General features: G+C 35.2%; 1 protein-coding gene across 2 annotated transcripts in view; it reads right to left on the bottom strand.

Annotated features, from left to right (window-relative positions):
- The window catches only part of LOC138698578 (uncharacterized), a 215,211-nt gene that overhangs the window by 73,026 nt on the left and 118,365 nt on the right, over nucleotides 1-23,820 (bottom strand). For both annotated transcript variants that reach the window (XM_069824602.1, XM_069824603.1), the window contains exon 2: nucleotides 8,288-8,385. In XM_069824602.1, the coding sequence (XP_069680703.1) occupies nucleotides 8,288-8,385 (98 nt within the window). The remainder of the gene's footprint in view (nucleotides 1-8,287; nucleotides 8,386-23,820) is intronic.

Raw genomic sequence — 23,820 nt, forward strand, 5'->3', positions numbered from 1 at the left:
AGAAAGAAACAAACAAACAAATAAATAAAAAGAAACAAACAAATAAATAAATAAAAAGAAACAAACAAACAAATAAATAAAAAGAAACAAATAAATAAATAAATAAAAAGAAAGAAACAAATAAATAAATAAATAAATAAAAAGAAACAAACAAATAAATAAATAAATAAAAAGAAACCGTTCAAATAAATAAATAAATAAAAAGAAACAAATAAATAAATAAAAAGAAACAAACAAATAAATAAATAAAAACAAACAAACAAACAAATAAATATTACGTAGAGCTGTCAATAATTAGACCTACGTTTTTTCCTCACTATTACAGTATTACGGCAAAGAGAAAGTTGCCGGCAAATAATGCACTGCTTTTCTTCCATCCTCATACATTTTCGTCAGCCTACATACTTCAGAAGAGAATTAAATACCTCTCCGGAATAAGGATTTAACCAACAAAACTGTATAATTTCAAAGGAAAAATTGTTCCGGGGCCGGGTATCGATCCCGGGGTCTTTGGCTTCACGCACCAACGCTCTATCGACTGAGCTACCTAGGAACTGCACCCGACACCGCCTCAATTTTTTCCTTATATCCACACCCTTCAAGTGTGCTGGCAAGGCACTAGAAACCCAACTTTGGGTGCACACAAACTCTGTATGACTTGAAGTGTGGTTTTCTGTTAACGTATCTACAGTGACGCATATATTATGCAAATCTAGCTTCCAGGATCGATACCCTGTCCCCGAACAATTTTTCCCTTGAAATCATTCAAGTCTGCTTCACAGGGAGCTATACCTGAAAGCCAAATTTGCAACAAAACTGCAATTCATATTCCAGGAGAAAGGAAAATAATTTCACGGACATACTTCATTGGGCCTATATTTACTACCAGAACCATTTGGTTAATCGAAGATACTAGTTTATTCTGCTATCGAATGCAATAATAAAATTTATTGTTATATTATAAATGAATGCTTCAAAATTACGTTTTAAAAATATCGTAAGCCACGTATTTGATTAATTTGATGTTACGTCGTTTTTCCGGGGAGGTCTTCAATTTTATCGGTATGAAGCTGTGATGCAATGGATAACACGTCAGATCTCAGACTCATCGTGGTAGTGCTTTTTTTTTTTAATTACAGTAACTCAATCAGTGGCGCACTGGTCCAAAAAATATTTCACGCCATTACGTGCAAGTTTGAATCCGCAGACCCTTAGGGTGCTATTCATAGACATTTCGCAGCACGTGCTACGAGCGTACTAAGCTAGCCCCGGCTATCCGCTGGTTACTTGTACAGAATTCAAATCATATCCTATCGCTAACACTGGTTTATGAATACGAAAAACGCTGATCATTCACCGGAAGCCCGCGCTAAAAATGTCTATGAATACGGCCCTTAGTTTCCGGTCTAAAAATACTTAACTAGGACTCTTCCAAAACCTCTTAAATTTCTTCAGTTGAATTCTGAAACACCCGGTATATGTTCGATTTCATTCACAAAACATTTACCCACTGATGCACTCTGTGTATTAGATTAATTTAGAATAACTTCATCCTGGTTGGCGAGTTGGTATAGCGCTGGCCTTCTATGCCCAAGGTTGCGGGTTCGATCCCGGGCCAGGTCGATGGCATTTAAGTGTGCGGGACAAAATTCAGGTACACCGGCGACGCTGATATAACCTCTGCAGTTGCGAGCGTCGTTAAATAAAACATAACATTTTGACATAACAATAATTTCATCCCTTACGACATAGCTTTACACATTCTTTTACTGCTCATAAAAATATTTTCTGAGAAATACATTTTGAGAGCTAAACAAGCCAAGGAGTCTGGCTGTATCTGAATAATGATGATGATGATGATGATGATGATGATGATGATGATGATGATGAAGAAAGGAATTCCTATGCGAAAAACTTTTCTAGTACATTCTCCTTCCTCCTCCTGTAAGTATTGCACTTGTATACATCATCGGGAACTGCACCCAGTATTTCAGCGTGCAGAGCTGAGTGTCACCCACTTCATTTGTCCTTTGCTACCTCGTGATCCTGCCTCCCTCTCAATGCACTCAACTTCAATGTGCTCGTGGGTGGTTGAGTGCAAAGGGTTAATATATGAGTGTGCATTGATTTTACCTCCTACAACTATATATACATACAGCAATGCTCTGTGATATTAAAGGGAGTCGAGTAGGTAGAGCAAATTACATTGAAATTCTTTCAATAACACCGCTAATAACTACAGAGACAAAAATGTGGTAACTGCAATTTTTTGTTTACTTAACGAAGCTTCCCAAGTACAGAAGATACACAGAGACGACGAATGTACCTATTATTAATTCTTTACTATAACGTTGCTTTCAAACACAAAGGCTATTTATAGATGATGAAATGTAAATTGTAATTGTATTTCTAATTTAATTTTTCCAACTGCTGACGATATTCAGAAACGATAAGGTAAAATATGTAAGTGTATCTCTTTATTTAACTAGAGACGATATTCAAAAACGATAAGATAACTGTAATATATTGAGAAACGAGAAGATAATTATTGTAAGATATTCAGAATCGATAAGACAATTGTAAGATATTCAGAAGCGATAAAATAATTGTATGATATTCAGAAGCGATAAGATAATTATTGTAAGATATTCAGAATCGATAAGACAATTGTAAGATATTCAGAAGCGATAAAATAATTGTATGATATTCAGAAGCGATAAGATAATTATTGTAAGATATTCAGAATCGATAAGACAATTGTAAGATATTCAGAAGCGATAAAATAATTGTATGATATTCAGAAGCGATAAGATAATTATTGTAAGATATTCAGAATCGATAAGACAATTGTAAGATATTCAGAAGCGATAAAATAATTGTATGATATTTAGAAGCGATAAGATAATTATTGTAAGATATTCAGAATCGATAAGACAATTGTAAGATATTCAGAAGCGATAAAATAATTGTATGATATTCAGAAGCGATAAGATAATTATTGTAAGATATTCAGAATCGATAAGACAATTGTAAGATATTCAGAAGCGATAAAATAATTGTATGATATTCAGAAGCGATAAGATAATTATTGTAAGATATTCAGAATCGATAAGACAATTGTAAGATATTCAGAAGCGATAAAATAATTGTATGATATTCAGAAGCGATAAGATAATTATTGTAAGATATTCAGAATCGATAAGACAATTGTAAGATATTCAGAAGCGATAAAATAATTGTATGATATTCAGAAGCGATAAGATAATTATTGTAAGATATTCAGAATCGATAAGACAATTGTAAGATATTCAGAAGCGATAAAATAATTGTATGATATTCAGAAGAGATAAGATAATTATTGTAAGATATTCAGAATCGATAAGACAATTATAAGATATTCAGAAGCGATAAAATAATTGTATGATATTCAGAAGCGATAAGATAATTATTGTAAGATATTCAGAATCGATAAGACAATTGTAAGATATTCAGAAGCGATAAGATAATTGTAATACAGTATATTCAGAAACGATAAGCTAAATGTAAATGTATTTCTTTATTTAAGTTATGTATTTAACTAGAGACAATATTCAGAAACGATAAGATAATTGTAATATATTCACAAACAATAAGATAATAAATTGTAAGATATTCAGAAGCGATAAGTTAATTGTAAGATATTCAAAAGCGGTAACATAATTTGTAAGACATTGAGAAGCGATAAGATAAATGTAAATGCATTTTTATTTAAGTTCTGTATTTAACTAGAGACGATATTCACAAACGATAAGATAATATTGTAAGATATTCAGAAACGATAAGATAAATGTAAATCTATTAAGGTATTCGGAAACGATAAGATAAATACAAATGCATTTCTTTATTAAATTTCGTATTTACTGAGACGATACTCAGAAAAAATAAAATAAAACAATCTAAATGAATGCCTTTACTTGACTTCGTTTTCAACTACAGACGATATTTAGTAACGACAAAATATAATATTTAAATCTGTTTCTTCAGTTATCTTCCGTTCTCAACTACACAGCTTTGCTGGTTGAGTGGATCTTACGACCTTAACTCTACTAGCTAAAATAAATTATATTTTATTATTATTATTATTATTATTATTATTATTATTATTATTATTATTATTATTATTGTACATTCAGAAACTAAAAGATGAAATATAAATGTTTTTCATTATTCAACTTCCGTTTCCAACTACGAACGATATTCGGAAAAGATAAGATAAATTTAATGTATTTTTCATTGAACTTCTCTTTCAACTGTAGACGATAGTAAGAGATAAGATAATAAAATTAGAATCCCAATTATTTATGCAACATTCGTTTCGAAACAAAGACTATTCAAAGATAATACTACAACAACAACAATAATAATAATAATAACAATAATAATAATAATAATAATAATTCCAAAATTTAATTTCTTTACTTAACATCTATTTTGAGATCTTGGATGCTGGGAATGAAAAAGATTTTACTGGCTCTAGTAACAAGTTACCTTACGCTAACAGAAGGAGACCGTGCGGAGCTTTTCCTTGGTACAGAGTATGATCTATTATCCTAATTCATTACGCCTCAGAAGATACCAATCGCTTCGCATAAATCCGGGGCAGAGAATTCCACAAAAACGATTGTGAGTCAAATTGTAAAACCGATTACAGTTCTGGAATCGTTCGATTAGCTTCAATCTTTTGGAGGAAAAGAGAATTAGACAATGGACACATTGGGCTTGAAGGGCGCAAGAGTAAATTATCACATCCATAGTTCTATTCCATTTCAACAGCCATAGAATATTTCCGTTTCCCCTTTCATGGCCGATTTTGGATAATGCTTTTGTGGAAGTATCTGGTCTTGTATGAAACATGCTCCGAAACAGCGAGGGTTTCATATCTGACCAGCCACTTGAGTTGGAAACAGATTAAGAATTATGAAAGTGTCAGGAGATTTACGAACTGCCTCGGATTGATTGAAACGCCTTTTATTCTTGACATATATAATTTGTAGCTTAGATAAGGACAGATATAAAGATTAACGGTCTTACTAATAAAAACTCTTATACAGAGGTTTAACATGTTATACTGTACTTGTGCAGTGAATAGATCGTTTATAACTCGTGTATAAATTCCTGACTAATAATAATTATTATATACGTCGTGTATAACAATACAACTGTTATACAGCTACGTCATAGTTTCGTAATTATTTTTATTACGAAATGTAACACAATAACTGAGATTCTTTATTGCATCTGATAGTGTGCGCTAGTGTGCCGCTCTACGAATCGATAGTAGAACTGGGCCTGATCGATTACCACGTTATATTTTGATCAAAGAGTACAGCTACAGCAATATCATTCAAATTATCCTTTGTTCTTTGATTTGTTCTTCTGTGGTTACAAGGCAACCATCATCATAAAAAAGACAATTGATACGAACAGCTGTTAGAGAGGAGGCCATCTTTTTCTCTGTATACAACGCTTAATACCCATTCACAATGAAAATTAAACATAACCGTAACATAAACACAGAAGTTTGCGGTCAGGTTATCAAATGGGATCATTCACAATGATTCACATAAACACTGACATAAACATTGCCTTTAGACGTTAACATAAAAGTTTTCAAACTCCAAACTTTCATGCTTATGCTTACGTGATTTGCAAACAGTACACAATCGTCGAGCGCTGAAGTATACGACAGAATATGAGGAAATGGCGTCGTTGTTATGTTTCCATGGTTACCAAGTATCTTTGCGGTTATGTTTATGTTCCCATCGTGAATGTTCTTGATTTTACCGTAACGTTTACATCTTTAAGTTAACGCTTACGTTATGTTTGATTTTCATGGTGAATGAGCCTTTAAACAGGGAGTTTCGTGTGTTTAACTACAACAAAGCAATTCCTACGTATAGTTACTGCTCATACATCCATCGCTATTTTCTGTTCCAAATCTGCATAAGTCTCGTATAAAATTATACAGGGACATCATTTTATTTTTACTTGCATTTTTATTGTACCTGCATTTCTGAATGTACTTCACTCTCATCCCTTCACTAATGTCCTTGCTCCCGTCAGACACACAAACTTACGGCCGCTGTTGCATTCGAAGTCTTCAAGCAGTGAAGTAAACACTGCAGTGTATAGTGTGTTTCATAAATATGATTGCGTTTTCTATAGAAGAAAGAACCTATATTAATAATATCGTACTAAAAATTATATTCAAGAAACGATAAATTCAATTTCAGAGAATATGCTTCAAAATGTTTTTAATAATATGCGGACTGAATTGAAGCCTGCATTGAAATGAACGGCAACCATTTTCAGCAACTTGTTTAAAAATTCAGATTAGCTTTTTTTGAATTGAGGTGGCTAGAAGCAAAGGAATGCTAGTGATATTTGTAATAACATGAGTTAAGTGCATCCAGTGTAAGCAAAAGTATCTAACATTTTAGTGGCAAAGAGATATTTTAATCGCATCACACATTAAAATTTAAATAAAAAATTTCACCGATTTTACGAAAGCTTAAATATTTAAACCCCATTTTCTCAAAAGTAACTTAAGTGCACTTACAGCCCTTTACTTATGACCCCCTCAATTTAAATGCACTCTCTATATTGTATGTTAACACCGATAATTAATTATGCTAAATAAAGTAGACATTACATAACGAACATAGCCGCCTGAAAAGTTGAGTTTTTGAAAAAAAAAATGTTACTACTCTACTGTATTTTGATAAATTCCGTAAAAGTGATGATCAAACTGAAAATCGTAATATCGTATTTCCCTACAACATAAATGGATAAACTACTTTTCTCTCCTCCTATACCTAGTAAAATAATTTGTTTACATATTGCAGTAGTGACATTAAACTCCTGTAATGGAAGGGGGTAACAGTGTTTCCGAGTATAGCCAGGTTAATGTTAAAAATGTTGGTAAAAATAAAGTGATGTCCCTGTACAAGATTTATTAGTAAGACCGTAAATAAATATTCCTACAGTCAGGGTAAGTACACCTTATCCAATAATTAGATAATAGAGCGAGACGGGCTAAAACGAAGCACTTTAAATAGAGAATTGAGCAAGACCGACCGCGTGGAAAACCACGAGGCATGAAGCTATCTTATACAGGGACTTCATTTTATTTTTACTTCAATTTTTATTGTACTTGAGTTTTTGAATGTACTTCACTCCCGCTCCCTCTACTAGTGAACTTCCACCTGTTCTCCTCACAGAACCAAGCGTATACAGTCAAAGTCGCCTTAAGGTCGTAGTAAACACAATCAGTATTGAGTTAGTGAGTATAGTACGTTCCAGAAATATGTTCGCGTTTTCCAGTGACGAAAGAGCTTTCAATATTGAATCATATTTTCGCACAGGTACTGTCGTCCGTTTGCCTACGTCGCATCCCGATTTCCCTCACCCGCAACTGTTTAAAATAACTTAAACAAAAGTAATTAACTGTCACGTGATTTCCCCCCTTTCTACGATCCTGCGACATAATCACTTGGACGGACAGTAGATAGCATGTCTGAGTAATGTTATCTGTGCGGGTCGGGCAGAAGTGAAGATTGAATTTACAGTACGTAAGGTAATCTTTTATATAATAGGTACAGAATTATTCCAACGTGAGTTACTAGTACGAAGGACGAAACTGGTAATTGGAATTAGATGTAATAGTCTATAGTGTGATAATATGCACAAAAGAATTGAAGCCTATATCTAAATGAACGGCCACCATTTTCAAAACTGTGTTTAAATATCCATATTATGATTATTTTTCAATTTAACTTCATTCTCTATATTCCACGCTAATGTGCTGTAGCCAGTATAATATACACTGCATAATGAATACGTCCGCATGGACAGCTCAGTTCGTGAGTAAAAACACTCATTGTTAATACTGTACTGTATTTTGAATAAATAAAAACCTAATGAAAATTATCAAATTCAAAATTACGATATCTCCTAGTTTAAGTAAATGGATGAACTACTTTTCTTCCCTCCTATACCTAGTAAAGTGATTTGTTTGTATTTTACGCCAGATTCATCGAACTTCAATCGTGGAAGGGGGTAGCAAACGGTGTTTCCGGCTCTGAACCATTAATCTAAAGGTATAGCCAGGTTAATATTAAAAATGTTAGTAAAAATAAAATGATGTCCCTGTACTTGTTTCCAAGGTACCACGAATGACCTTGACAAAACGTTACAATTTTTCTCTCCTTGTAGGCTGAACATTACCCTTATGTAGTTGCAGTCTCACCTGGAGCTGTTTAAGAACGTGCGGCAGGGGCGTAGTGCCATGCTTTTCACAGGAGGCTTTGTACGTGGTGATCAGATCCTCGTGGTTCACATTTTCTGCTGCAAAAGAAAATAAAGGGCTAACTTAAGTCAGTTCTTAAAATCATTACGGTTAATATGTTTTAACATACAACACAGTTTTTCTTTGTAATGTTTTTCATTTTAAATACAATTTGTGCATTATATGAAACAAAAATTATAATATAAAAATATAAACTAAAATTGGTGCCTTTCCTAAAACTATAATCACTTCGTTACACTTCGGAAGAAAAACAAAAGTAACCTGAATATGTCACGTATTTTATTATTATACAGGGTTAGTATAAAAGAAATAGACATTTTCAATGTTGTATAAAACAAAAACTCAGTCAACTCTGGATATAGTGAACTCGGTTATAGTAACATTCGGCTATAGTGAACCTAAATCGTTGGTCCCGACCTACATACATTAAAAAGTATATTAATATTTCCGTTTATAGTGAACCCTCGCTTCGGTTATAGTGAACCTTGTATCCTGACAAATTCTTATTTGAAGTCAGATCTTCTTCTATAAAGTTGAAAGAATGTGTTGAGAATAACATTCTAAGTTTCTTACTTCTTTAGTCAAAGGACAAAGATAGGATTAGTGATTCCTAGACAATGAGCTGTACTGTAAATCCAGGCAACGCGTGACGACCTTTCCTCACTCCACCATTGAAGGGTTAACATTCTGTTCTCAGGCACACTACTCTACTGTTATTTCTAATCCTCCACCGTCAAAGGGTTGCCTTTTGTTCTTAGGAAACATTTCCATTATGACGGATCGCATCGAAACAACGGAAAATGAAATAGTCTTCTTTTATTAAAAGGGGACGGACATGTCCAAAGCATAAATGAAGGTAAGATTCCGATGGCTTTCAAACTCCTTCAGCCCTCTCCCAGTTTCCATTAAGTGACCCAGGAAATTCCAAGGCTGAGTACGCAGTCATACCATAACAGCGTTTGTCATGTCCACCTGATCAGTCTGTTTCTAGTGTTCCAACAGTGAATGCACTGTATAAAAATGTTGAAGCGTAAAGTGTTTTCTTTGGAAGATAAGGCGAATATTATAAGTGACATTGAACGTGCTCTTTCGCAAGCGGTCGTGGATCGAAAACATAGTTTAAGCAAATCAACTGTGAGTGACAGTATACACTGTAATCCATTCCACAAAAATGAAATATTTTAATTTTCTTGTTCACAATTTCATTCATTTCTGACATTTAAGATTAGGAGAGAGACACTTCGACCATAGACTTACTAAATAACCGCTAGACTGCTCACTGGCGCTAGTGTTATGCTTCCAAATTGAACAGTCGACGAGCGGCCATTTGTTTGGTGGAGCTGAATAAGTATGGTTCTTTCGTGTGCTGCTTTTTATTGCAGCAATGCACACGGATGTAACGATAAAGAAGGAAGGAATGTTACATTTCACTGGTTAGTTAATCCTTAATTTCTACGACGATTTTTTCTACATATTATGTTACAGAAGACAAACTATTGTACTTGCCATGTGACTCGTTATGCTTCAAGTTTCCTCTGAGTAAAGGTTCTCTTAACGAAAAGTGGATAGGTGCAATCCGCAGAGAGAATTTCTACCCTACATTGAATCATTCAGTGTGTTCGAAGATAGTAATTACTAATTACCCTTCAAACTACGTTTTATACACTGTTATTGTCCTTCACTCACTCTATACCATTCATTTTCTTCAAACAGCTGTTGTTTCAGTGCATACATGAATAATCAAATTATTCACCGAACTTAAACATACAGAAACTGCATAAATTATAAAAATATATATTTTTAATAAGTAATTCTTGTCTTAGTTACGGATTAATGAAACATTTTCTTATGCTATTGCTGCTATTACTACTACTATTCCTGCTACTGCTGCTACTACTTTTTTGACTTCATACAGCAGTTTAACCTAGCCTACAGATTGAGTTAAAAAGTTGACATATTAATTATTTTATTAACCGTGGTTATGAATGAAAATGACGCAAGTCTGAACACAGTACCTATGTCTGACAGCCAGGGTTGTCGGGTGTCCCAATTTAGGCGGGATTCTCCCAATTTACTGGTTCAGTCCCGATTAAAGGAAGTCGGGATTGACAAAAATCCCGATTTTACAGATATTAGCCTTGAACATATTTAAACAAATTAGTCTGTATTTCCGCACAGGTTTACTATATCCGGAGTTCACTGTATAAGTGATGTCGATATTTCATTTTGCGCTGTTAGGTTGAAAGAACTGTAGAAGTTTCGACAAGACATACTGTTGGTATTAGTGCGCTGATTGTTGCTCTGGCGCAAGCGTAATACTAGCTAAGATGGCTATCTGCGATATCGACATACATTTTGCGCTGGCATTTTGCAGGATGGCTGGCATTGGAGTGTTATAAACAGTGGCGGTTCCTCGAGGGGGGGGGAAGGGAGGAACGTCCTTCTCACATTTTTCTTCTTTTGAAAGTAAATACCAAATAAAATAATAATAATAATAATAATAATAATAATAATAATAATAATAATAATAATAATAGCCTAATGTGTCCCTTGAAGGGCAAAGGCCTCCTGCTAGACGGTAGCTCTGTTTCACTAAAGCGGTGAGCTACTCCGCGTCAGGTTGTGTCTAGTGTTTCTTTGTCTGGTTGGAGTTGATTTCGCTGTCACTTTGATTAATTTGATTTCACTAACACTTTGATTATATTGAATGCACTTTCACTGAGTCAACTTGGGATGTTGTTTGTGGCTGGCACTGTCTTCGTTTGTAGTCGACTTCCAATTGTTCTCCATGTTCCCCTGCTTCTTGCTATTCTGGACCATTGCTGGCCTGCTTGTGTTGTGTAGAAGTCTGCCCACCTCTTCCTTGGTCTGCCTCTGTGCCGGTCTCCTGTGCGCGGGTCCCACATGGTGGCTCTGTATGTCCATCTTTCGTCTTTCATCCGCGCGATGTGGCCTCCCCACTTCCACTTCAATTTGTTTGCTCTTTGTGTGACGTTTGTTGTTGATGCCATTTGGGACAGCGAATCATTGGAAATTCTGTCTCTCATAGTTATTCCCAATATCTTTCGTTCCATTTTCCTTTGGCATATTTCTAGCGCATTCATCTGTCTGTTTGTTGTCGACCATGTTTGGCATCCATAAAGTAGTGTTGGGTAGACGCAGGTTTGTAGTACTTCTAATTTGAGTCTTCTGCTGATTGTCTTATCCAGAAGTATGAACTGGAGGGACCAGAAGGATTTCCAAGCTAAGGATATTCTTCTTCTTATTTCTTTTCCAGTCTTGTCTTTAAAGGAAATTAGTTGGCCTAGGTATGTGTATTCCGTTGCATATGGTAGCGTTGTTCCGTCAATTGAGATGGGGATTTCTTGTCTGTTTGTCATCAGCTGTGTTTTTGTCATGTTCATTGATAGACCAGCGGTTTACCAAATAAAATATGTGCCTTGATATTCGAAGAAGATACTATAATTTTGAAGTTCACAGCTATCAGAAAACCTCGGTTAATCGAGTTTTAAACGACGCGCACTCATGTGCTGGTAGAAAACTGTGAGAAGATGCGAGATTGTTTGTGTGGAGGAAAGCCAATCCTTTCCTCCTTTACCGCAGTTAATACACATTGAGAGAGGAACAGAGATTAACGATATTTGAGAATAAGGTTCTTAGGAAAATATTTGGGACTAAGAGGGATGAAGTTACAGGAGAATCGAGAAAGTTACACAACGCAGAACTGGACGCATTGTATTCTTCATCTGACATAATTATGAATATTAAAATCCAGACGTTTGAGATGGGCTGGGCATGTAGCACGTATGGGCGAATCCAGAAATGCATATAGAGTGTTAGTTGGGAGATCGGAGGGGGAAAAATACCTTTGGGGAGGCCTAGACGTAGATGGAAGGATAATATTAAAATGGATTTGAGGGAGGTGGGATATGATGATAGAGACTGGATTAATCTTGCTCAGGATAGGGACCGATGGCGGGCTTATGTGAGGGCGGCAATGAACGTGCGGGTTCCTTAAAAGCAATTTGTAAGTAAGACAACAGCGCACTAGCGGCCAGAGAAAGAAGCAGAGTTTTAAAGCAAATAAATGAACAGATAGGGAGGAGATCCTCCTCTGATTCAGAGCATGGGCGGGAAATAGTGCAGCAGACACCCAATTCCTTCGCGATGCTGACATTTGTCTCCCCGTTTTCTAATCGCCATTTGAGGTGTGACTTTTCATTAATCATGTAAGTGTGCAGGCTAAAATTTACAGATATGAAATTTTTAGCAAAAAAAAAAAAAATCCGGTTTGTGAGACTATCGGCTATAACGACCGTAAACTGGCGGTTCCTTCGGAGTCGTTATAACCGGTTTCGACTGTATTAATCAAAATTCTAAACGAGAGTAAAATAAACAAAATAAATAAATAATTTTATATACATATATATATATATATAACTTATATAAACAATGATGAAAATAAGTTGCGTATCTTCGCTTTGTGTACAACGAACTCCGGTCCTCCAGAACAACCCAATCACAATAGCCAACACTCAATTTCCACTCCAGCGAAATCTCACATATCTAGGAATACCCTTCACCTCCAAACTCTCCTGGACCGAAGTAGCTAAAGAAATCTGGAGGAAATATAACGCAGCCACCAGAGCAATAAGCTATCTAAGTGGCATCAATCGACCCGGTTGTATAACCGAAACACTCCTCCACCCATACAAAGCATTGGTTAGATCCCTATGCATGCATCCCTCCATTTTCCTCACACAAGCCCCTCCAACGACCCAATCAAAATTCGAAGCTCGCGAAAGAAGAATTCTCCGCCAAATCTTCCACCTGCACAGACGCACCAGAAACAACACAGTTTACACTACGACAAAAACAAAGCCACTCTTCACACATCTAAACAACATAAACAGGAAATACACACATTCGGCAGTAAATCGCGTATATACACAACACATCTTCGCAAATCCACCGAACACAAACAACAGAACAACAATGGAGAAACTGCTCTACAACTACCACCAGCCCCAACCACCAAACTAAAACACACAAACAAAACCGCAAACACGTGTTGGAAATTTGAATACTGTCTGAGAGGACACACGACAGCAACAGAGAGGCAGATCAATAAAATAATACTACACCATGAAAGTCTCCATAACCATTCAAACGCTTCTGCCACCGGAAGGGGAAACTTAAAAATCTAAAAAAAACAAAAAAAATATATATGTATGTATGAACAGTGTTCTGCCTAAGAGCACGTCTTTAACTGCAAATCCAGCATTTCTCACTCTTCCCAATTTCTTGCTTTCCTCTTAATCTCCCCATATAATACCTTTGTGCGAGATCGTGTGTATTTGCTTGTTTTCCGCACAGAACCAATACGCGGTAAGTGTGAAATATCACATTCAGTATTCCCAATGTAACACACATAACAATTTCCCTCTTTTTACCGCTTAAGCGCGACATTCATTTTACTGCTTTAGGCTTTAAACATACTATTTTTAGAGACGTTTAACATAGTAATAATTATAAATTGGAAACTTACCACTGCAATTTCACCTAAATTGCAATGTTAATTATTGTTTTAAAATATTTGCAAAAATTAAGTAAAGTCTACTATTCCACGAAACTTATTGCATTCCTGATACAAGTAACATTAAGGAAGCCGTGAAAAAATCAACGAGATTCCAGATGTCGATGTTATTACTACAATATGTTATATAAATAATATTGTTAAAATATTAAAATGAAAAATAAATCATTACATAACCTTACCGTTTGTTTTAAGTTCGTATTTATAGACTGGGGGGAAAAAAAAAGACAGACGTATATCACGGCCTGCTAGAGTATAGTAAACACAGAAAACATTTTACAGCAACAATGTTGAAGAAAGATATATTGGTGTTCCGAAGTTGGCGTCATTAAACAGAAACCAACATGGAGATTTCATTGCAACTAATTAGAAATTCGTCTTTCAGGTATGTAATAAACGATCTTCGCACAAAATAATGTACAATACACGAGCGGTGTGTTTGTTTTCATGTTCTCGGAAATTAAAAAAGCTCAACTACGTTTCGCTTTTTCAATCTTTTCCTCGACCATGAAAACGTCAACATACCGCTCTTGTAACGTATATTACTATAACGTTGTCTATAAGGTGATATCTTTTACCCCGAACTCTTCTCCCGTTCACAATTCCTGAAGTATCGCAAATTAACAAATTAGGCCTACACCAAAATAAAAGGAACCAATCACTGCACTCACACACCTACTGGCACTTATGCCAGAAATAGTGTCATATATGTAAATATATTTTATTATTATTTATGTACAATGGCTGGAGAGGGCGTCCTGCACTATAAGACCCTAAAACGGCCTCTGGCTCAAAGCCAGAAAAGTCAACAAACAACAACAACGTACGCTTTTCCCGTCTCAGGGATCCGTGGTTAGATTCCCGGGGTGGGCAACGGAGATTCCGCCTAGGGGACTAGGCGTTTCTTTGTCTATTGTCTCAGTGGCCCTATGCCGTGTTGATTACAAAACCAAAGAGTCCTCAATGTCTGTCTAGTATTGATCAAAGGATAGAATTCTCTCTACACTGCACTGACTAGTAAACTGATATCAAAGGATGAGATTAAACATGACAAAAAAGGAAAAAGAAAAATGAGAACACATCCATACAAATTACATGAAGGTAACAAACTAACTACACCAATCAATGAATTACAAAAACATAAAACCTAACAAAATTAGAAGAGAGAATAAAACGGCTGATGAAAGTACTGTGGGATTCGAACCGTGTTCATTCAGCGGCACTCGTGCACTTAATTAGAATTGACGTCATCTCAGGCACTGAGCCGACAGATATACAGACGAAGCGAGTGTTTGTGCGCCATAATTACTTCGGGAATTACAAACTTACTGGCTGATATTTCGCATTGTGAACTCTGCTTAAAACCGAAGTGGAGTTTACCACATTTCACTTACAAAAGAACTCAATTTTTTACGATTTCCATATGGCAAAATATTCCTTATAAACTTTCGTTATTTTTCTCTTTAATGTTACTTTTTTTCCCCCTTTATTTTTCGCGTGCAGAAGAGAAGTAGCCTATGTCTTTTTCCACCCCGACATCCTGCTTCAAGATGAACGAGGTGTACTGAATCTGACGTCACGATGAGGGAAATCTGTAGAGAGACTTGTTCCTGTATTGAAATATAGGTAAAACCTGTAGACTTCTTGTGCATTATTTCGTTTTGCTTATCTATTAAAATCGTTGCCACAAAAAATTGTTGTGCCTTACTTTTCGATCCTCATTTGTATAACAAATTCAAGTGAAAAAAAAATCCGAAAAAAGAACTCAGAATTTTTATTTTGCCTTTTTTGCCTATTTTAAGGTTAAATGCCTTTTTTAGACTCTTTTACGTCGTTATTGTACATTTTCTATACTTTTAATGCATTTAAAATAAACCGCACATAAATTATATCAGAAAAAAAAAAGGTAGCACAAATTAAACATATATATACACCTCACACAAATATTTGCTGAGAATCTTATTTTCCAGCAATACATATGTTTCCAAGAAGTCGTAAACTTTTCTCCCCTATCGATTCCATCTTTTATGTCACTCAACAAAGACGTTTGAACAGTATAACCCTCAGGTCACTTCGGTGTTTACCAGCGAAAGAAAGGGGATGAGGGAAGTATTAAAAGCAAGTCTCCAGGTCCCGTTACTGTTGTCGCATGCACGCACAAGTCACGCGTACTTTGAAGTCTCTAATCCCTTCTCACACCCCTCTTTTTGAGACAATACACAGTCAGTTTTTATCGATCTCTGAAAGAAAGTAGAGACAGTCCTTCTGGAATAAGTTGTTTTAAGTTTGCTCCAATCACTTCAGTAGAAGTAGAAAGATCTTTTTCCATCATGAAAAACGTTCTCTCTGACAGGCGGCTCACTATGACAGTTGAGAACTTAAGAGGAGAGGGTGGTATTTTTTGGTGAAAATGAGTAAATTTAAAAAAATTAAAATACTCTGTGATATGTGTGGAATGCATAGCATAACAATTTGTGGGTACTTGTGCCCTTATCGGATGTTGAGTCGTCATTTTTAAACTTCCTGCGTTATGGATTTTTAAATCACTCGCCCACTTTTATTGTTGTTTCCGGTAAATCAAATTTTCAAACAAAAATTTTTTTCTTTAAAATACCCTTTGATATGTGTGGAATGCATAAGATTTTGTGGGTATTTGTGCCCTTATCGGATGTTGACACGTCATTTTTAAACTTCCTGCGCTATGGATTTTTAAATCATACGTCCGCTTTTATCGGTTTCCAGTAACTTCATTTTTTTTTGCTACATTGCCAGACAAAAATGGATATAATTTCTGAACTATTAAAGATACACGCATGAAATTAGAACACACATTCTTTAGACTATTAGGAAACTTTTTTCTGTAACAGAATTTTGTTAACTGATTTCATTTTAAAAATACGCCCGTTTGTTTGCAAGAAAGGAAATCAGAAAATTGTTATTAAATTTTAATTGTTTATTTTAGAAACGTAGGGACTAATATCAAAATTCTGTTATAGACAGTTTGTAGAACATGCTTTTGTAAATACATTGCAAAAAACTGTTTGAAACTATCTTTAAAAACGGTTTAGATATATCGGTTTTAGTACAATCCTGCATTGGGTATATTTTTTTCAAATTTGGGCCCCCAAATAATTGTTTTTTCAAAATATTTTTATTTGGTTGAGTTGCCACAGCTATGAGCTCTCTACATACAAAAAATTAATATTTTACACCAAATAGGAAAAAAGTTAAACAAAATACCATCCTTTCCCCTTAAAAAAGAATCTTGTTGTGACATGTAACCAAGGAAAGTGGGTACCGTATGGGATAGTTTATTAATTATTTGTCTATTTTCTGCCTGTTTCATGAGCAATAAATGCCAATTTCACTGCCTATTTTTACTATTTTTAGTGCATATATGCCTGCCTATTTTAACCAAAACTAAACTGCCGGGCTCTAATTATAACTAATTATAATTGTCTCGTTTACTTACTTACTTACTGGCTTTTAAGGAACCCGGAGGTTCATTGCCGCCCTCACATAAGCCCGCTATTGGTCCCTATCCTGAGCAAGGTTAATCCAGTCTCTACCATCATATCCCACCTCCCTCAAATCCATTTTAATATTATCTTCCCACCTACGTCTCAGCCTTCCCAAAGGTCCTTTTCCCTCCGGTCTCCCAACTAACACTCTATATGCATTTCTGGATTCGCCCATACGTGCTACATGTCCTGCCCATCTCAAACGTCTGGATTTTATGTTCCTAATTATGTCAGGTGAAGAATACAATGCGTGCAGCTCTCCGTTGTATAACTTTCTCCATTCTCCTGTAACTTCATCCCTCTTAGCCCCAAATATTTTCCTAAGAACCTTATTCTCAAACACCCTTAATCTCTGTTCCTCTCTCAAAGTGAGAGTCCAAGTTTCACAACCATACAGAACAGCCGGTAATATAACTGTTTTATAAATTCTAACTTTCAGATTTTTTGAAAGAAGACTAGATTACAAAAGCTTCTCAACCGAATAATAACAGGCATTTCCCATATTTATTCTGCGTTTAATTTCCTCCCGAGTGTCATTTATATTTGTTACTGTTGCTCCAAGATATTTGAATTTTTCCACCTCTTCGCTCGTTTACATACTATCTGACTTATACGTATTTGACATTGATACTGTTTTCGTGCAACGCGCAACTGGGACGCGGAGTTGTCCAAGTCTTGCCGAAGTGAACGTCACACGTTTGTACAACCCTGAGCTGAGCAAACTCCGGTGTAATAAAGATAACATTTCTCTTAACATGGCTGGGTGCTAACGACCGTCTGCCAGCTTATTTGTTTCTCGGTTTGTTGTAACATTTGTCAGCCAGGTTAAGTCTTAATGGAACCTCGCTGCATCCTATTATACTGGAATTAACTGGTTAGGTAAGCAGATGAAAGCCGGGCTTGGCTTGTGCAACTGTTACAGCCTTCAGCGTGAGAGTACGGACATCCATCCACTGCTCCAGATTCACGTTTTTATGCTGATGTTTTTCTTACAATTTCGCGTATCGTCCATGACTATCCCATATACTACCCTTCTTTCTTCATCGAGTCGGTCTGGATAGTGCAGTCGGTATAGTGCTCGCCAGAGTTCTGCATCGGACGTTTTCGCTCGAGCGCCGAGTAGTTCATAGCATAATCCGAGAGGTAGCGCACATGCATGATGGGTAAAATTGTCACGAGCGATAAATCCTCGAACGGTATAAGCCGAGCGTTAGACATTCGTTCTTGTTACAGTGATGAACTGTGTAGTAACATCATAGATGTTTATCATTTCAAAACTTTGCAGTGTTCAACTAACCTCTCCATAGTACAACTACAAAACTTGCTTTAAAATGTAATATAAATGTTGTAGGTAAATGTTTCCCCCCCCCCACACACACACACACACACACACACACACACAGGAGTGATTTTGTTTTTGCCACATCTGATAGATGTTATTGGATGTAAATGCAATTATTATAAACGGAGAACACAATCACGATAATGCAAGAACTATATCAAGTTTTCTAATAATAATAATAATAATAATAATAATAATAATAATAATAATAATAATAATAATCTATAATAATTAGTGTATTAATCTTTGCGTCTGTAACAGTTGTGCAGCATGATTATTCGTTTTATGATATTTTCTGTGACGTTATCTCTGTACTAATATTGTTATTAATCTACTTCTATATCAATAATATTTTGTAAAACGTTTCTACATTGTCGCAGTATATAGGCGGAACACTATGTATGGACCTATCATATTATATATGTGGTAAATCAAATATTGAATAATTATTAATTAGGAATAACTGTATATCGAAGATTTTCAAACTATTTGATTTATAACTTCATGTTCCTGTTTTGGTACGTTCCATTGACTGTTCCATTAAACGTTTGTCATAAACGCAGAAAATAAAGCCTTATTTTTACCGTGTGAGCAAAACATAAGTGTATCTTATCTGTCGCCTCTTAGTTAATGTTTTTTAGGTATTGCTAGAAGTATTGATTTGTGTTTTTTTTCTTTTTCTTTTTCATCTAGATTAAAATTCCAAGTTTCTTATTTATGTTAGTTAATTAGTTAGGATACAATTAATTATGATACTTAATCACTCATTTAAAGTTTGTGTGACTGCAACCTGTGTATATTTTTGTGTGGCTTTACTTTGTTTATAGTCTCTCTCTCTCTCTCTCTCTCTCTCTCTCTTTTGTGTAGCTTTACTTTGTATATAGTGTATTTGTTCTGTTTATTTCTATTATTGTATTTGTATTCCTGGTGTTGTGGAAGAGAAGGCCTGATGGCCTTAACTACACCAGAATATATAAATAAATAAATAAATAATACAAGATAAGACATGTTGGTGAGATGACCTTGTACTGCGCTTCTATTTATTACGAGCGTATCACGACCGATCGTATCTCACTCGAGGGTGCGACACTCGACCGAGTTCAAGCGAGCGATTTAACTCCAATGCAGCACTCTGGTGCTCGCCTTCTGGGCTCGAAATTGCGGGTTCGATCCCGGCCTAGGTCGATGGCATTAAGTGTGCTTAAATGCGACAGGCTCATGTCATTAGATTTACTGGCATGTAAAAGAACTCCTGCGGGACAAAATTCCGGCACACCGGCGACGCTGATATAACCTTTGCAGTTGCGAGCGTCGTTAAATAAACCATAACTTAACTTTACAGTAAATGTAGATCTATGTTTATCAAGCGTTTCTTGTTTCATTTTGTAAATTATCTCAGCTATTTACACGACCCCCAGTTTGGGAACCACTGCTCTATACTGATGTGGAAATACAGACCACGTCTGTCACGCCATAGTACCCAAGGGGGTACGTGTTAGTTGTTCTGTTCTCATTTGTCTTACTTCTCAGAAAACATAAATACCAGCTGTACACTTGCATCTGGCATGTTACTAAATCAATACTCACGAAAACACTGATTCATCACCATTCCATTGTCAAATACCATAAAGCTTGCGCAAGAAATGAATCACAAGAAGAATAAACACGTGACTACACATAACCAAATATCATAACTGGACTGCGGAAAAATATGACTATTCATATTTTGCACCATTAATCGCAGAGTATTTGAAATCAATGTTTCGTTATGAGTAAAATCGAAATGGGAGTACCTTATTTTTTTCTTATCTATACTAATAATAAATCTGTAGCCAAAATTTTTCTGGTAATTTTCGATTTTCCAAAAATAATTGGTGTTAACATGTATAATTAATCATCCTGAAACCGAAAATCGCTTTTTTGAAATTTTTGTTTGTACGTCTGTCTGTCTGTTCGTCTGTCTGTCTGAATGTTTGTTACCTTTTCACGCGATAATGGCTGAACCGATTTATATGAAAATTGGAATATACAGACGTGGACAAATTATTAGCAAAATTGAAGATTTTTATTAGGCCTACATATTTTTACAAAACATGATTCTTCAGTTTAGACTACAGTTGACATTTTTGCGTATTTCGAAATTATTAGCAAAATTGAAGATTTGTGTTGTATATTTTTTACAAAATTTGACTCTTCAATTTGGACTACATTTGATATTTTTGCATATTTACAAATTATTAGCAAAACTGAAGATTTTTATTATATATTTTTACAAAATTTGCCTCTTCAATTTGGATTACAGTTTAGATTTTGGATATTTCCAAATTATTAGCAAAACTGAAGATTTTCATTTTATATTTTTACAAAATTTGACTCTTCAATTTAAACTGCAGTTGACATTTTTGCATATTTACAAATTATTAGGAAAATATGAAGATTTTTATTATATATTTTTACAAAATTTGACTCTTCAATTTAAACTACAGTTAACATTTTTGTATATTTCTATCTATTGCAATGATAGAAATATGCAAAATTGTCAACTGTAGTCTAAATTGAAAAGTCAAATTTTGAAAACAGAATTATCATAAAAATCGTCAATTTTGTTAATAATTTGTCCACGTCTGTAAATTAAGCTCGTTGTAACTTAGATTTTAGGCTATATGGCATTCAAAATACTTGATTTAAAATGGGGGTTATAAGGGGGCCTAAATTAAATAAATCGAAATATCTCGCTTATTATTGATTTTCATGAAAAATATTACATAACAGAACTTTATTTAAAAATAATTTCCGATAAGTTTTATTCTATACAAAATTTTGATAGGACTGATATTTAATGAGATAAATGACCTTTAAAATTACAATAACAACGCCATTTAAGGCGCTGTACTGAAATAATAACAAATGACTTCGTCTATAAGGGGCCTTGGACAACAACAATCGAAAGCTATGAAACATAGCCTACAGAGAATGTTTCTGTGTTTGTATGAAGTAACATCGGAAGCTAATTAATTGTTTAATTATTATTTCACCATTGAAAAGTGTAGTTTCTCTAGATGGACATAATTCTACAATGTTATTACAGTAACTTCTGAAACATATAGCAAGTAATATAAAGTATACACATTAAACTATGGTTGCATGTAATAACAATTAAGAAACATGTTAAAGGAATTGTCATTGCACCAAATGATTGCTCTCTAGACCAAAATGACCGCATTTAAGTATTTAAATACAATTTAAATTAAGTAACATATTAAACGATTTATCCTTCTATCAAACACGAATGTTCCCTGGATCAAATGTCCTATTTTAATTATATAATTACTTTATATTTATTTCTAACAGGTGCAGCGGAGCGCAAGGGCACGGCTAGTTAATAAATATAACAAAAAGTTAGCTGTTTACTTTACTGATGTACCTTCACGTGTGTGTTCAAAATGGAGGACGTCGAGTGAAAGGATCTCTGTTCATTCGAAGTTTAATGGACGCGGATTTTGTATTGTTTACTGAATTATAATATTTGTTTGGACACAGCAAGTCTATCTTCTGTTTAAAAGTAAACCTTTCGTATGGAGTTCAGTTGTGATCTAGCAGAGGTACTGTAAAGATGTCGCCAATAAAATCTGCAACTTTGCCTGTGTAAAAGATTTCGGAGATGATTATTTTTCAGTCAAGGACCAAAATATATTATGGTGTAAACTGTGTACGTTAGACATAAAAGTTAATAAGCAATGCGAGTTACAAAAACATTGTGACTCTGAAATACACATCGAACATACGACATTGTTTAGTAATTTGATTTCGAGTCACTTCACTTTTTATCATGACATGTATCTAATGCTGATATGTACAAATTCCGTTCCATAAACTTGAGAATCCTCTTTTTAAACACTTCATATAGAAAAGTGTGTGTGTGTGTGTGTGTGTGTGTGTGTGTGTCTAATGCCTACCCACTTCACTTGCGTGATTCGGGTTCCGCATATTGCGGATAGATGGCAGGACTGTGACCCATTTTAAAATTGCACATCGCTTCGGTGGGCCACGTTATGTATCTGTGAAGAGTTATGCCGTGTGCTAGAGTAAGTGTATACCTGTAAGTGTTCGTGTAAGTGTAGTGTAGGGAATGGGTGAAGATGATAATGAAGGTGAGGAAGGGAGAAGGGGAAGCCCGGTGCCGGCACGTAGCCTACTCCCGTCGAATAGCACCAAGGAGGCCGCCAGGCTTAACGTCCCCATCCGACGGACGAATCACTATCAACAGTGGCATATGCCTTCCCTTCATATGCACTGCGGAGAGATTTGGGATTTAATCCAGGCATATTAGTGCACCCCGCCGGGAATCGAACCCGGGCCGGCTAGTCTGGAGGCAGACACGCTACCACAGAGATAACTCGGCGGACCTCATAGAGAAAAGTAAACATTTAGAAAATGACCGACTCCAACGACCATGCGTACACTGCTCAAGGATCTGCTCTGTTTCTTTCCGTGTAACAAGCTTTCAATTGAGCTTAGACTAAACCCTGGTATAGGCCTATGAACACTGTCCTTCCTCCATAACCTGAGAGCAAACAGCCCATTAAACGAGTTCAGCGGCCTTGTATTTGACATACCTGACAGTAAAACTCACGATTTACTGTGAAATGACGTAAGCAAACAACTCAACTTAGCTGTAATTTCCGAGGCTTGGATATCGAAGCTATACCTGGATACAATATCGCGTTTGTATCTGAGAGAAAATGTTTTTATTTAAGAATACTCCCGCTTAACTTACGGAATGCTCAGCAATATATTTCGAGTGGAAATAATAATAATAATAATAATAATAATAATAATAATAATAATAATAATAATAATTTAAATCTTGAATTGCTTTCATTAAATCAAGTACTTTTCAACTCCGAAGGACCGAAGAATTTATTTTAAAATAAAATAGATAATACATTCCCCTCCCCGTTTATAGCGGAAAAGGAATTTGTCCAAGAAATACACAATTTCAATATAATTTATT

The sequence above is a fragment of the Periplaneta americana genome, chromosome 4 (assembly GCF_040183065.1).
Source record: "Periplaneta americana isolate PAMFEO1 chromosome 4, P.americana_PAMFEO1_priV1, whole genome shotgun sequence".
NCBI lineage: Eukaryota > Metazoa > Arthropoda > Insecta > Blattodea > Blattidae > Periplaneta > Periplaneta americana.